We start from the raw sequence: 15,286 nt of genomic DNA, 5'->3' as shown, positions 1-15,286 counted from the left end.
GATAAAGAGCAGCTTGAGGTGTCACTGATCCCTTGTGGTACATTCCTTTATAAACGGGCCTCATGTACGATTAGCGAGCGATGACCGGAGACCAGAGCATGTGCGATCGCAAGCTCCTTCTAACCGAGGGTGGACAAGGGTCGGTCGAAGGCACTCTACACACTCACAAAGCCACAGCTCTAACTTTTGGTGAAGGTTTAACGCGTTACAGTTTAATCCGTATTCCCGCAGTAAGGCTGAATATACCACCGGACCCCGTATGTCGCAGTTTCCTGGAGATGACGAGGTGTAATCATCTCAACACTACCTTCCTATGCCCAGCGTTTGCGATGATAAGGCTAAAGTACTTTGGCCCTCATCCTAAATAGTCCCGAGGAGCTCTGGGAATTGAAGTTAGCCAAATTCGTAATTGGCTCGGGTATTTTTATCGTCAAAGTATGGATACCGTTCAGAATGTGGTATCACAAAAGACAATCTCTAATTGTATAGGTCAGCCCGGTTACACGGGGCTACCACCTAAAGGTTAGGTTAGCCTCGATGCGCAATAGGTGGTCCATTCAGAAGGTCCAATTTTCAATTAACCTTTCCAGCAATGCGCGAATTACGCGAGTAATGTTGGCTTCCAATTTTCAATCATAGCTGGCTTATCGAGGAAGATTTTCCACTTCGCATAACCCCAAAGGAAAAACCCAGAGGTGTGATACGCTAACTTGCTGAAACCAAATGTTGGCGACATCACGGGCTTCAATTTCAGCCAACAAAATGGCGTTATAAAGATGCGGCAGCGCTCGTTATTGAGAATATTTCTGTCTGTGGCTAACATTTGAATGGCACTATTTTTAAATAGTAAATGTCAGAGAAACGGCTGGCAGAGCTGTTTTAGACTTCCATCCCGGACGGAAGGCGCAACCGCTAAGCTTGGGCTTCTCAGAGCTCTTTCGCTGTCGCCTCACCTCTTCCAGGATGGCCGCTTTAATTATCTGTAATTGGTCTAAGGACCAAAGCATTTTAGGGTTCTCTTTAGGGAGTAACCCTAACCTTACCCCATTACCCACGTCCACCTGACATCGGCAAAGGTTGCCTTGGCCCTATTCTGCGTTGGTACCATATGGGCCCTTTTGTAGCTGGACCTGGTTTACGTTTGGGAGAGATTTCCACAGGGGAAGATGTTGGGCCTTTCCTTTTGCCATCGGAAGATTGCGAGCCGTTTGGCGTCACTTTCATTGACTCCTCTGGAGAGGTAGAATTTGTAACGCTTTTTACTGCTCCAGTAAGTTTTCTGTTAGCCTCCTCTGGCTGTGACGTTAAGAGCGCTTCCTCCTCGCCTGTGGGTATTTGGATAGCATTGCCATTTGAACTAGAGCCCAGGGTGACAATATCGACATACATGGCCACGGGTTGCTGAGAAGGCCGTTGGCCAATTTCGGTGGCATTTGAATCAGGCGAAGTCCAAAGCAAAGTAAGTCAAATAAAATCAAAACCATTGCAGTAGCAGTGTCGTTGCTGTCTGGTACAAAGTTTTATTTGAGCTGTGTCTACTATTTTATGTAAATTTTCCCCATCTAATGGAAACCGAAAACGACTGGCGTGGACTTCACCAAAATCTCCTAAGCGGTTTCAATGCCGATGAAGAACAAGAAGAAGGGAAGTGAATCAGAGGACATTTAAAGATTTAAAATAAGGGCCTCTTTTTTAATTTTTCCGACGCGCACGCAATCATATATACACACATAAATTTTTAATATCGTTTATTTGTATTAACAATCCCGTTACAAAACTTTAAACCAGTCAAAGCAAGCAGACACCACCTTTTCGCGTTCCGCAACATGTTGCTGCAACACACTCCTCAGCAACTGAACAGCATAAAATACATTAGCATCATTAACTTAAAAAACCAGACACAGTACATTCTCAGCAACAAGTTTAAGCAGCAACAAAAACCGAAAGTAGAAAAGTAACGAAAACGCATAAAACGAACAACAACAAAAAGGTAGCTCACGCGCGCACATTCCACTTTCTCTCTCTTTTGCCCAATGCCGGCGGCGGCGGCGATGCAAAAGCGAAATGGCAAAAATCACTTTGAATTCTGTTCGTAAAGCTTTCCTACATTTTTATTTCAATTCTGCTACCATATTTCCCACGCGCGCACTGCCGACCGCCTGCAGGCAGCAAGCAACAAAGTGACAGTGTTGAAAAGCAAGTGATTGAGGCGGCGTTGCAACAGCTGCTGGTGCTGCTGGTAGGCTTCCACTACTGCAACTCTGATGCTGTTGACGTTGAGGTTGATGTTGCTGTTGCTGTTGTTGTGCTCACTCATCATTAGCAACCAATGTAGTTGGATTGCGCCAAGCCGAGTCAAGCTAAGCCAAGCGAAGTCAACCAAATATGCATGCGAATCAAGCCAAGCGCCACCACTTGAAGTCGAGGCCGGTCGTTGATTGCGGCTCGAACGCTTTTGAGCTCACTGAGCTGGCGTTTGTAGCTTCTTGAGTGCATGTGGCTGCCACTGCTGTAGTGTCTACTGATGAGCAGCCATCAAGATATCAATGCACCACCACCTGTGAGCTTGGCGGATGCACGCTTGCATTTCAGTCGCTTTCAAGCTTTAGATGTGCACGCGCACGCTTCCCCAACTTCGAGTCGAATTACCACCCAAGAGGCAAGCAACAACACAGCAGCTAGCTGGCATCATCTGCAAAGCAGCAGCAGCAGCAATACCACATACATATGTACATGCATGTAGCAGCGTGGGGCGCAAGCGAACGAACACCTACCTAGCATACGAGCCATCATCGCAAGCAACAACAACGAACCGGTTGTCGTCGTCAGTGGCAGCGCAGCGCAGCGCAACAAGCGTCTTTGGCTTAAAATTGTTACCAATTGTGAATGTGAATTTCAGTTAAACGCCGCACTTTTACCAGTCCAGTTGACTTTGTCCGACAGTGGGCGCCAATACATTTAGTTGAGCCAATATAGTATATTTACTTAGATTGTTAGCTGATAGAGTTGAGCAGCGAACGCGCATTACTGTGTGTGTCTAGTTAGTAGAAAGCAAAACGTGAGCGTGCGTACTAAGCGTTTTTGCAATTTTGTGTTTCTAACGGATTTCGATTTGTGAACTAAGCAAAAAGCTTTCGGAAATAAAACAGCAAATTTTGCTGGGGATGAACATGAATTTGAATAACTCCAGAGAAAGCAATAAAAAATAGTTGAGTTGAAAAAAAAAACAAACTACATTTTTGTTATTAAACTCGAAATTTAAATCCATTGCAATTTACTACAATTGTGTGTGTGTTGTTGAGCCAAAAAAAAAGAAGAAAAGTGCTGAACAATTTACAAGAATTTCAGCAAGAATAAACACAACCAAAAAAAAAAATAAAAAAAAAAAATACAAAAAATTCCCAGCTTATAATTGCAAACTAAAATCCAATTTGCGTAGTTCATCATCCATCTGCTGCGTCTGTTCCCGTTTTTCTTGTTGCTGTTTTGTATGTGCTTTGCTTGTGCAACATGAGATTGATGTACTACAACGCTGTATTGTTGGGCGCTTGCTGCCTGCTGGCAGGAATCGCTGCCCAAGGATTTAATCCCAATCGTGCTGTAAATGAAGTGGTAAGTGAAATGCAATCAAATGAAATAAATTCGACCTAAAATGAAAATAGAAATTGCGAATATAAATGAGTAAGAGTGCACGTTGTATATATTTTCCTATGTACATGCATACATACTATGTATGTATGTATGCGGTTATATAAAAATACACAAAAAAGGGGATTTTAAATTTTGTTTTCCTTTTTTTTTTAAGTTTTAAATTCGCCCACCCACTTTGTACTGTAACACAATTTATGGCTGATTGAATTCGCAAAATTAGCAAGTAATTAGTGCAGATGTTTAACCCTGGCGATGCCTCTATATATTCCCCTAAAGAGTGGTTTTTTACCGAAAAAGAAAAATAAAAAAGAAACAACTGCTATATGGGTCAATGGGGAGCAGTTGCTTGAAATCTTCTCAATACAGTTATTTTTAATGTTTTGTAAAAATCAGTGACTGCAAAGAAAAGTAATTTTTCGATTTTGAAAACTAATGCACATAAGTAGGTAGTAAGTTTCGATTCGCTTTTATCGAAGTTGCATACGATATTATAATTTTTTTCATGCAATTTTGATTAAAATTGATTTAAAATTTTAAAGCAAAAAAGCTTTCCCAGGATTTTTTTAGACTTTTCCGTTTGTTGCGTATTTTATTTTTCGGATTCTCCGGTACATTTTTGCATTGCTACGGTATGCTTAGGGATGAGTTTTCGGATTCGCTTCCAAAATTTACGAGATTTTTCAGTACTATATAGCCTTTTGAGATTTTACGTTTTTTTCCGGTTCTTTCAGGATTTCCGGGTTCAGAATTATAATACCAATTTTCATTTAAATTGGTTTTTTCGCAAAAATTTCGCTTGAGTTCCGAGACTTTCCTCTCTAAAAATCATAAAATTTTAAGGATTTTCGGCATATTTCGAAGTTTTTTTGAGACTTTTTGAGAAATTTTCTTCTGAGATTCGATGTTTTAGGCATAAAAACGTGCTGAGGTTTAGTTGTTCAGTTAAAAGTTTAGGGCTTGTAAATTACTCGCGCACACTCATCCAAAATATTTCTATTTACGGGCCTTCTCCTCATTTGTGTACTTATTTTTTTTTTTTTTTTGAAATTAAATATGCAAGTTCAATGAAGATTGCCTTAAAATGGTTTTGATCATTGCCCCAGCCCTTCTAAGTGACAATTGAAATCGATTACATATAACTCGAATCATCAATGGATTCTTAGAAGTACGGATGCTCTGTCTGTAACGAATTTTAAAAACTTTGCGTTCGTATCGAAAGTTCTCTTGAAGTATAAAAAGCCTAGACAAAAACTTTATTTGCGTAGATTCACGGACTAGCAATCATAAAATCTTTCATCAAAAAAATGCCTGTAAAGTAAATATTTTCTCACAGCTCAGAAATTACTAGCTAAATATGCCTTTGGTTTATTTTGTTGCCAATATTTTACTCGATGCTATTATTTAAAAACAGTTCGTTTAGATTAGGAGTGTAGCTACTACTGTTTTCAACATTTCACTCGAAGGCTTTATTGCCTACTAATGCCAACCGAAAAATAAAAACTCGATATCTTAATAGGTCCAATATTATTTATCTCCTTGAGTATATGCTTCGGTTATTTGATGTTCCGTAGAAATCATTTCAGAGCATGGGTAGGCGCGCCATTCGAGAGGCACTCGGGCAGCAGAGTTTTTTTCTTATTTTTTCATTATTATTTTTTTCTTTTTTACTTTAATTTTCTTTTAGTTTTAAGATCTTATTCTTTTTTTAAAGAAAAATATATTTTTTTTAATTCAATTTGCATACTTTTTGAGAAACGTATTTTTTTAATTTTTTCTTAATTTAACTTTCTCTTAATATATTTTTATTTCATTTAATTTGTAGGAACTTATTTTATTTATTTTTAGTTTATTTAAATTTATCAGTTCTCCTTTTCTAGTTAAATTTGCTTTTGAGTTTTGAATTTTATTGTTTAAAAGGAAAAAAATATATTTTTTTAATTTAATTTAATTTAATTTTTAGAAACTTATTTTGTTATTCCTTCTTTTTTTTTATTTTAATATTTTTTATGTCTTATCACTTTAAAAAGAAAAATAGTTTTTGTTTTTGTCATTTGATTTTTTTTTGTGTTTTGTCTTTTTTAATTTTTTTCTTTAAGGTTTTAGATTTTGTTCTAAGAATAAAAAAAGTTGTTTTAATTTTTAAGTACTATTTTAATCTACTAAAATTTTTTGTCTGCTATTTCTAATTTAATTTTTTACCTAAAGTTTAAAAAAAAATATTTATTTTCATTTTCTTTATTTTACATTTTTATTTATTAGTTTTTATGGTTTTAAAGAGAAAAATTTATATTTATTAATTTAATGTAGTTTAGAAAAATATTTTTTTTTTTATGTCATTTGATTTTTTTTTTGTGTTTTGTCTTTTTTAATTTTTTTCTTTAAGGCTTTAGATTTTGTTCTAAGAATAAAAAAAGTTGTTTTAATTTTTAAGTACTATTTTAATTTACAAATTTTTTTTTGCTATTTCTAATTTAATTTTTTACCTAAAGTTTAAAAAAAAATATTTATTTTCATTTTCTTTATTTTACATTTTTATTTATTAGTTTTTATGATTTTAAAGAGAAAAATGTATATTTATTAATTTAATTTAGTTTTTTAAACTTATTGCTAAAAACTTATTGCTAAAAGGCATCTTTCAGATTTGTCTTTCCAAAGTCAGTAAAGGGCTTTTAAGATAGTTGCCAGAATTGACAACTGTCATACGAAAGACTTTTTTATCTTTCGAAAGACTGTGGTGAATGAAAGTTAGTTGCCCGAATTGCCCTCACAATTTGTTATCATTTCCAACCCATTTCTCAAGCTCCGACCCCGTAGGCGCATACATAAGAGTATATTGATGAATTTGCTTAAACTTTTACAACAAATTTTGTGCTACATGAATATGTGGCACAAATATTGCATTTCACGAATAATCGACTAAAACAAACTTTTCTTTCAAAAACTATACTACTCTCTCACGAATTCACTTGTTGCACTAGCCTATATAAAATCTACAGTAATTTATAAGCCCTTTTTAACAAACAGTCAGGCCAGAACGTATTATGTTACTACAGATGTTTACAGACTTTTTTATGTCTTGCTTTTAATTTATTGAGCTGCAATTTTCACAGAAAGCAATTATTCTACGAGCATAAATTATATTTTTGCTTTAATTTCGCTCTTTGGGCCCCACGTAAATAAGACTATTTCATTTTTGATGTCTTAGTTTGACTTAGCGCTCATTTTGTCAAAATAAAAATAAAAATAAAATTTTCCTTAAATAAATGATGCTGTTTGGTCTTTTATTATTATGGGCTATGCGTTCTTGCGTTACATTTCGGTGCTTAATCTCTTACAAATGCCCAATAGGGAATAGCTGAAGTGAAGTGGTAGGCTAAAATTGAAGGGTCGTTTCACAGTGAAGTGTTAATTTGAAGTTTTTGTGCTGAACAGGGTCCTAGATACTGAATCGCTCTACAACTCAATTGTACTCAGGTTTGATGCCTTTTATGACTAAAATAAAACTAAAAAAACAAAAAATGATTTCTAATAGAGGCGAATTTCCGTATCCAATTAAAAACTTTCTCACAAAAAAGAGCCATCAGCCCTTGGAAACATTATCTTGCACAATCCCTTCATTTTTGTCTAGCAACATCAAGACGAACACAAAAAAACCGGAAAACAACCTCGTCCAACCTCTTAGCCAAATGTGTAAGCGCCAAATATTTATTTATCTAAATTTTCCTGCAGAGCATCTTAAATTGTCGTACATTTGTAAGTCTGCGCTTACATCACGGTTCACTTCTTATTTCACCCGTTTACTACCTTAGCTTTTTAAGACCCGTAAAAATAAATAAATGGAGCAAATGCAGTCAAATGCAACCTCCTTACTACAAATAGGTAGCTGCAATCATTTAGCCATTTGTTTCAACTCGAAATGCGAACTCCTCATTTACTGGCGTTATTTTGCCAGTTTTTTGTTTCTTTTTTGCTGTTTTCATTTCTTTCATTCATTCATTTCATTCTCGTTTGATGCTATTTTATATAAATTTTATGTTAAGCTGCTGAGGCTTACAAACGCGCCAACTCTTGCATTCTTGTGTGCGTATGCATGTGTGTGTATGTTTGTGTGCGAAGCAGAGTGAAGAATATGTGCACTTTTAGTGCACTTTCAATGCTATCGTAGCTTGTTGAGATGCTATGCATGTACATATATGTAGATGAGTGTGGGTGCGTGCGTGCGTATGTATGTACATATGTACATACATATGTATTTATTGATGTAAGCCTCGTNTGTAGATGAGTGTGGGTGCGTGCGTGCGTATGTATGTACATATGTACATATGTATTTATTGATGTAAGCCTCGCACTCTTTGGGGTCAATGTGTGTTTTTTATTATGAGCTTTTACCACATTCCCGCAAATTCCTCGATGGTTAAGCACCGATACTGGCATACCACTGTGTGCATACATATGTACATACATATGTATATACGACTATGTGCGGCCATAAAGGCAACTTCTAAAGACTAAAAGTATGCGCTTGTATTTAGTTCACTAGGAAATAGTTTCTTTTCACCTACATACGCCGCACATAAGTTGTTTGTACATTAGGGCGGAGTAATTTGTTCGGAGCAAAATTTTCGAAGAAATTCTACGTTTATATGTAAGCAAAAATGGTGAACAAACTATATACCAAAAATGACGTTTAACCCTCCCAATTTTCAAAAGAAAAAGCAGTATATTGTATGAAGAAACACAAAATTTTTTTAAATGAAATGATAATGATGAAATGATTTTTCTTTTAAAAATTGGGAGGGTCGGGTCAGACGGAATATTTCATACACTTTTTTCGAAATTAAATTACTCCGCCCTAATGTATGTACATGCATACATATAATTTTTTGGAAATATGTAAGTGCCTTTTCTTGTGTTTCAGCGCGCTACTATTTTATGCTCTAACTCACAAGCTTGGTGATCTATGCTACTATTTGCTATAAATCAGGGTAAATAATAATAACAATAATTTACGGAAAATGCAAATTATGCAAAAAAAAAATCACAGCAGCCAACACATGAAATTTGTGCATTATTCATATGCACGTATTGTTGTTGGTATAGCTGAGGCGCTAACGCCACAGCCACTTAAGCACTATTCAAGATGAGCCGGTGAGCAGAGCTGCAGAGCCACTAAAAATGTGCGTGTAAATCAATAAAGACGTGCGAGTTAATAATAACGAGTAGAATATGCGCGCATTTTATGAAAAGAAAGTTTAACCAAGACAATATTTATATTAAGAAATACATAACTGGGTGCAGTGACAAAAAGACGAGCTCAAAGATTCAACAAGGTGTGATACAAATATTTTTTAATGAAACCGTGGTGCTAAAAGGTGGCTGTCAAGGTAAAAAAGCTGTGCATGATGGATAGACTATTGCTTGAAAGCTTGTGGGTTCGATGCCTTGCTTCATTGGGGTCAAAAATTTTTAAAATTTTTTTTGTAGCGAAACATCTTTTATTTTTGTGGAAAATTAAGTTAACAAACGGACCCCATAGTTTTGTACGAAATATGAAAAGGCATTAGAAAACGAATACTGAAAATGCACGAATATTCATTGGTGCCTTAACCGACCAAAAAGTGTATGCGATATTTTTTTCAAAATTTTATTTTTGATGCAGAAATACATCTAGGTGCTCTACATCAAAAAAAAAAAAATATTGAAAAAATGTCGCTAACATCTCTTTGGCGGTTAGGGATCTATATGATATCGGTATCAATAAATACACCAATACATACATGTATTTAACACTTTCAATAAACCTATAAAAACGATAAATACATCAACAAAAAATCGATAAACATGTCGGAACCGATAAATATATCGATACCCTGCTCAAAATGTATCGATTGATATATCGATATATAATTCTACGCTGCCAATAAATACAATTATGGATAAAATTATCACATATAGCATCATAATGCTGTCGATAGATATGTATGTCTGCGGGAAATAAAAATAATATCGANTACGCTGCTAATAAATACAATTATGGATAAAATTATCACATATAGCATCATAATGCTGTCGATAGATATGTATGTCTGCGGGAAATAAAAATAATATCGATAATAGACATAAAAGGACCGATTTTGTTAACTGATATGTCTCGTAAAAAATTAAAATTGTATTACTTTTCTGTTTCTCTCTATGCTCTATTTACGCAGTGATGCTCTAAGAGAACTTTTACTCTTGGCGCGTCCATATAAAACCTACAGAGCTTTGAAAAGTTCCGCCCGCAGGCGCTTGTTTGAGCATCACTGATTTAAAGCAGTTAGAGCCATGGTGGCGGTTTGGTTTTGACGCTTTATATTAGGAGCTTTTAATCTGGGCTCTACCATAAAGNTATGAAAAGGCATTAGAAAACGAATACTGAAAATGCACGAATATTCATTGGTGCCTTAACCGACCAAAAAGTGTATGCGATATTTTTTTCAAAATTTTATTTTTGATGCAGAAATACATCTAGGTGCTCTACATCAAAAAAAAAAAAATATTGAAAAAATGTCGGTAACATCTCTTTGGCGGTTAGGGATCTATATGATATCGGTATCAATAAATACACCAATNAAAAAAAAAAAAATATTGAAAAAATGTCGCTAACATCTCTTTGGCGGTTAGGGATCTATATGATATCGGTATCAATAAATACACCAACACATACATGTATTTAACACTTTCAATAAACCTATAAAAACGATAAATACATCAACAAAAAATCGATAAACATGTCGGAACCGATAAAAATATCGATACCCTGCTCAAAATGTATCGATTGATATCTCGATATATAATTTTACGCTGCTAATAAATACAATTATGGATAAAATTATCACATATAGCATCATAATGCTGTCGATAGATATGTATGTCTGCGGGAAATAAAAATAATATCGATAATAGACATAAAAGGACCGATTTTGTTAACTGATATGTCTCGTAAAAAATTAAAATTGTATTACTTTTCTGTTTCTCTCTATGCTCTATTTACGCAGTGATGCTCTAAGAGAACTTTTACTCTTGGCGTGTCCATATAAAACCTACAGAGCTTTGAAAAGTTCCGCCCGCAGGCGCTTGTTTGAGCATCACTGATTTAAAGCAGTGAGAGCCTTGGTGGCGGTTTGGTTTTGACGCTTTATATTAGGAGCTTTTAATCTGGGCTCTACCATAAGTCTTTAAAAATCTTAATCTACCGGTAACGGGCAAAGAGAGCTTTTACCCTATGTGAAATGGATAAAAAGCTTTTCTAGCAGGCTAAGTTTTAATTTTGAGTAATAAAGCCAAGCCAGAACTGAATGTAAAGAAAAACGTAAGCTATTTCAAGAAAGAAAAAGAACCGAAAAGCACAACCAAGAAAAATGATTCAATAGGTATTGGACAGGAATTTGAGAGTACCAAAATGTTCTCTGCCACCGCAGACACTAGTTGGGCGAAGAGTAAACTCTCTAAGTAGTCATTCATTCGAGAACTTAGAACAGCGACGACCAGAAAGGGCTTTTACAATGGCCGCAAAATTTAAAAATTAGGCCCAAATCTGTCATGTTTGTACTACTATTTAGCTATCATTTTTATGCCAACCAAGAGTACCTATTCAAAAGTCAGTCACACTTTGAATGGCGCATAAAAAAGGTGCCACAGCAGCAACGAATGAAAAAAAAAAACATATAATAAAAAAAAAAAATGGTAAACGGAAAATGACAAAAGCGCGCGCCGTTGAAAGACGTTGCCATAAAAGATGTGGATACGAGTCAGATATTCAAGCGGTTATTGCCACAAAAATAGCGACATAATGCGGCAGCAGTTATGGAGGCCACTGTCAGCAGAGCTAGTTCATAGACAAGTACGAGTAATATGCGCGCACATATGAGCCAAAAGCAAAAGTGTACAAAATACAAAATACAAATATACAAAATAGCGCTTGAAAAATAAATTAAGAAATAAATATAAAGCAAATGAAATTTTATTGCAGCAACTAACTAGTGAAGCCAGGCGCGCAGAGCTATGAGTACTATTACAGCAGCGCATCACCTGGACTTGGAACGATTTTGATTTAATTTATTTTAACAGCTGCTTATACCACCGCTACGTATATTTATGTATGTATGTAAAGCTATGCACACATATTGCCAACTTAGTCGCTTCGATTTTCTTCATTTTAAACTTGCCGTTTTGCTCTCAATTTGCGTTTGGCAATTTCCGGTTTTAAATCGCAAAACTGCACGCCAAACTGTACATTGTCACTTTTTCTTCATATGTGGATATTACAGCATCACTAAACTGATAGTCTGCTTCATCTGCTCCACTTATGTACATACATAGTACGAGTAACTGGCGCTGCTGTGTCGCACATCAGCATTGTTGAGTGGTGGCGGCAACACACTATTGGCATCGGCGCCAGGCACCAAATTCAAATTCCACCGATTTTCAATCCATTTCGTGCAGGCATACCTACATATGTACCTGTGCTGCTGTTGTGGTAGAAAATCAATTGGAGTGCCTGAGTTGATAAATTTTTATTTTAATATACTCGTATGCACACATGCCAATACACATTTGTGCATATGTATGTTTGTGCTAACAATGCAATGTGTAACTTCCTGTCACTTAGCGTTGAAGAAATGTAATCATGTGCGATTACTTTGCATATCCGAGGACTTACTGCGAGTTGATAGAATTTTTTTTTTTTGTATATGATTTTGCGATGCCACTTCATTTTTTGCTTAACTAAGCTGATTTGGCCACGAGCTTTACTGCATTGACTGTACGCGAATTTTAAAGCTGCATTGAATTTTTGGATATAGCTTAGAGCTTTTGAATTAAAAAAGCTTGGCAACTCATATGGCAAAATTTCGTTGTAGCACTAAGACGTCAGGCCGCAGAGTCGCAGCATCAAATTTATACATACATATATAATTATCTATATCGATTTACCCTTCTCCGAAGATACACTCGTACTCAGACTGCGATTGCGAAGCCTTCCGCCTGAAATATGGTTTGGTATGCGCCCATTGGCAGACTTTTCTGGAATCTTGGTCCAAGCATGTCGGCCCCAGTAATCCCGCCGTCCATCTTCGATCCATCGGTACACCATACTTTNTTTTTTTTTTTGTATATGATTTTGCGATGCCACTTCATTTTTTGCTTAACTAAGCTGATTTGGCCACGAGCTTTACTGCATTGACTGTACGCGAATTTTAAAGCTGCATTGAATTTTTGGATATAGCTTAGAGCTTTTGAATTAAAAAAGCTTGGCAACTCATATGGCAAAATTTCGTTGTGGCACTAAGACGTCAGGCCGCAGAGTCGCAGCATCAAATTTATACATACATATATCATTATCTATATCGATTAACCCTTCTCCGAAGATACACTCGTACTCAGACTGCGATTGCGAAGCCTTCCGCCTGAAATATGGTTTGGTATGCGCCGATTGGCAGACTTTTCTGGAATCTTGGTCCAAGCATGTCGGCCCCAGTAATCCCGCCGTCCATCTTCGATCCATCGGTACACCATACTTTAAATATCTTTTATTAAAAAAAAGCAACTTTAAATCGGTGCTTTTTTGCCCCACTGTGCGATGTCCAGTCGTAAAGCTTACTTTGTATGTGTCGATCATACCCAAGTTACATTGTAATTCCCGTTTCTTTGAGTACCATAATACTTGCTTTCCCTAACTCGCAAGAAGTTGCAAGAATTTACAGGAATTTACCAGAAAGCGTTCTCGTACTCGGTTCTCTGGCTTCTTTTGCTTTTTGACAGTTTTACAGGTTTAAACCCAGAAAAGTTGGGGAACGCAACCAATAACTCGGTTCTTTTAACAGTTATTTTCCAATGCGTTTGTAAGTATGTATATGCATTAGGGTGGTCCAAAAATGCGTGTGACAAAGTAAAGTAGGAATTTTTATGCTCTCACTCGCTAGGATTGTTCTATACCGAAAAAAGTATACCGTTATTTTTTATTTTTAAATTAAAAAATATTTAGAGGTCCCTCAAAGCGCCTAAGGTTTTCCATGTATTTTATATGGGGAAAAACAACTTTTCGTAAAAAAGGTATAGAAATCAATATTTTTCGTTCGGAAAGCTCTGTTTATCTGCAGGAGATTCCCAACAATAACACCCAATTGTTTATTTAGCCATTTTTTTTATCGCAACTATAATTTATAGGTCCGCCAAAAACCCACAAAAGCCCAGAAAAATGCAATGGGGGGGGACCAATAAAAAATCGTTAGTATNAACCCAGAAAAGTTGGGGAACGCAACCAATAACTCGGTTCTTTTAACAGTTATTTTCCAATGCGTTTGTAAGTATGTATATGCATTAGGGTGGTCCAAAAATGCGTGTGACAAAGTAAAGTAGGAATTTTTATGCTCTCACTCCCTAGGATTGTTCTATACCGAAAAAAGTATACCCTTATTTTTTATTTTTAAATTAAAAAATATTTAGAGGTCCCTCAAAGCGCCTAAGGTTTTCCATGTATTTTATATGGGGAAAAACAACTTTTCGTAAAAAAGGTATAGAAATCAATATTTTTCGTTCGGAAAGCTCTGTTTATCTGCAGGAGATTCCCAACAATAACACCCAATTGTTTATTTAGCCATTTTTTTTATCGCAACTATAATTTATAGGTCCGCCAAAAACCCACAAAAGCCCAGAAAAATGCAATGGGGGGGGACCAATAAAAAATCGTTAGTATTAAAAAATCCTTAAATAAACAATTGGGTACTTATTATTGATAGTCTCCTGAAGAGAATTAGAGTTTTCCGATCGAAAAATATTTATTTTCAAGAATTCTATATCATTTCTACGAAAAGTTGTTTTTTCCCATATAAAAATACATGGAAAACTTTGGGCGCTTTGACCGGCTTTACTGTTTTTGGACCACCCTAATATGCATACTTATGTATAAGTATAATCCAAAATAGTTAATCGCTCGATAAATGAAGATATGTATGTATAAAAAATTATCATCCAGCAACGAAAATGCAATTGCAGTCAAGTGTCTGCGGCAGTATTGATTGACAAACAATGCGCTTCGATAAGTTAATGCGCAATAATTTTCTCAAAAATAGCCAAGGGGCCACAGATTCATTTAGGGTCATGCGCTGACCGGGCAATCGCTAATTGTGGCTTGTTGATGTTCGAAGGTGATTTGTAATGAAAGCGCACTAAAGGCGAGGAACAAGAAAAATTTAAATTGTTACTGCTATAATTTGCATTTTGGCAGCCAAAATAAATATTTTGAAATTTCGCTTGTAAAAAATCGCGCTCTGATGCATATTTATTTGAAACCTTTTAACAATATCTTTTTTTGGAGCAAACGGAAATCAAAGCGAGGAAATTTACATTTTCCGCTTACTTATAACACAGCCGCAAGGTCGAGTTGTGTAAAAATCATATTGCTTTGTAATTTTTTTTCTTTCTCAGAGCAGCATCAGTAAGTAGACTGATCAAATTTTTTAAATTCGAAATTTAACAACTGGTGTACCGCTTCATTTTACTTCAACTGCGCGATATTTTGCAACTATGATGGTTAAATCCAACTCTACTTTTCTAAGCCACATCTTCTGCTCGAAATGCTAGTTCCATTCGCATT

The 15,286-nt window shown here is 35.8% G+C and overlaps 1 protein-coding gene across 3 annotated transcripts in view; it reads left to right on the top strand.

The window, feature by feature from the left end:
* Window positions 1–2,840: 2,840 nt before the first annotated feature.
* The window catches only part of LOC108366337 (negative elongation factor A), a 71,788-nt gene continuing 59,342 nt past the window's right edge, over window positions 2,841–15,286 (top strand). For all 3 annotated transcript variants that reach the window (XM_017620703.1, XM_017620704.1, XM_017620705.1), the window contains exon 1: window positions 2,841–3,612. In XM_017620703.1, the coding sequence (XP_017476192.1) occupies window positions 3,511–3,612 (102 nt within the window). In that variant the 5' untranslated portion in view covers window positions 2,841–3,510. The remainder of the gene's footprint in view (window positions 3,613–15,286) is intronic.

Source organism: Rhagoletis zephyria, unplaced genomic scaffold, assembly GCF_001687245.7.
Source record: "Rhagoletis zephyria isolate East Lansing unplaced genomic scaffold, Rhagoletis_zephyria_1.1 Rzeph_scaffold_02235, whole genome shotgun sequence".
Lineage (NCBI taxonomy): Eukaryota > Metazoa > Arthropoda > Insecta > Diptera > Tephritidae > Rhagoletis > Rhagoletis zephyria.
This window is presented reverse-complemented; position numbering and strand designations above follow the sequence as displayed.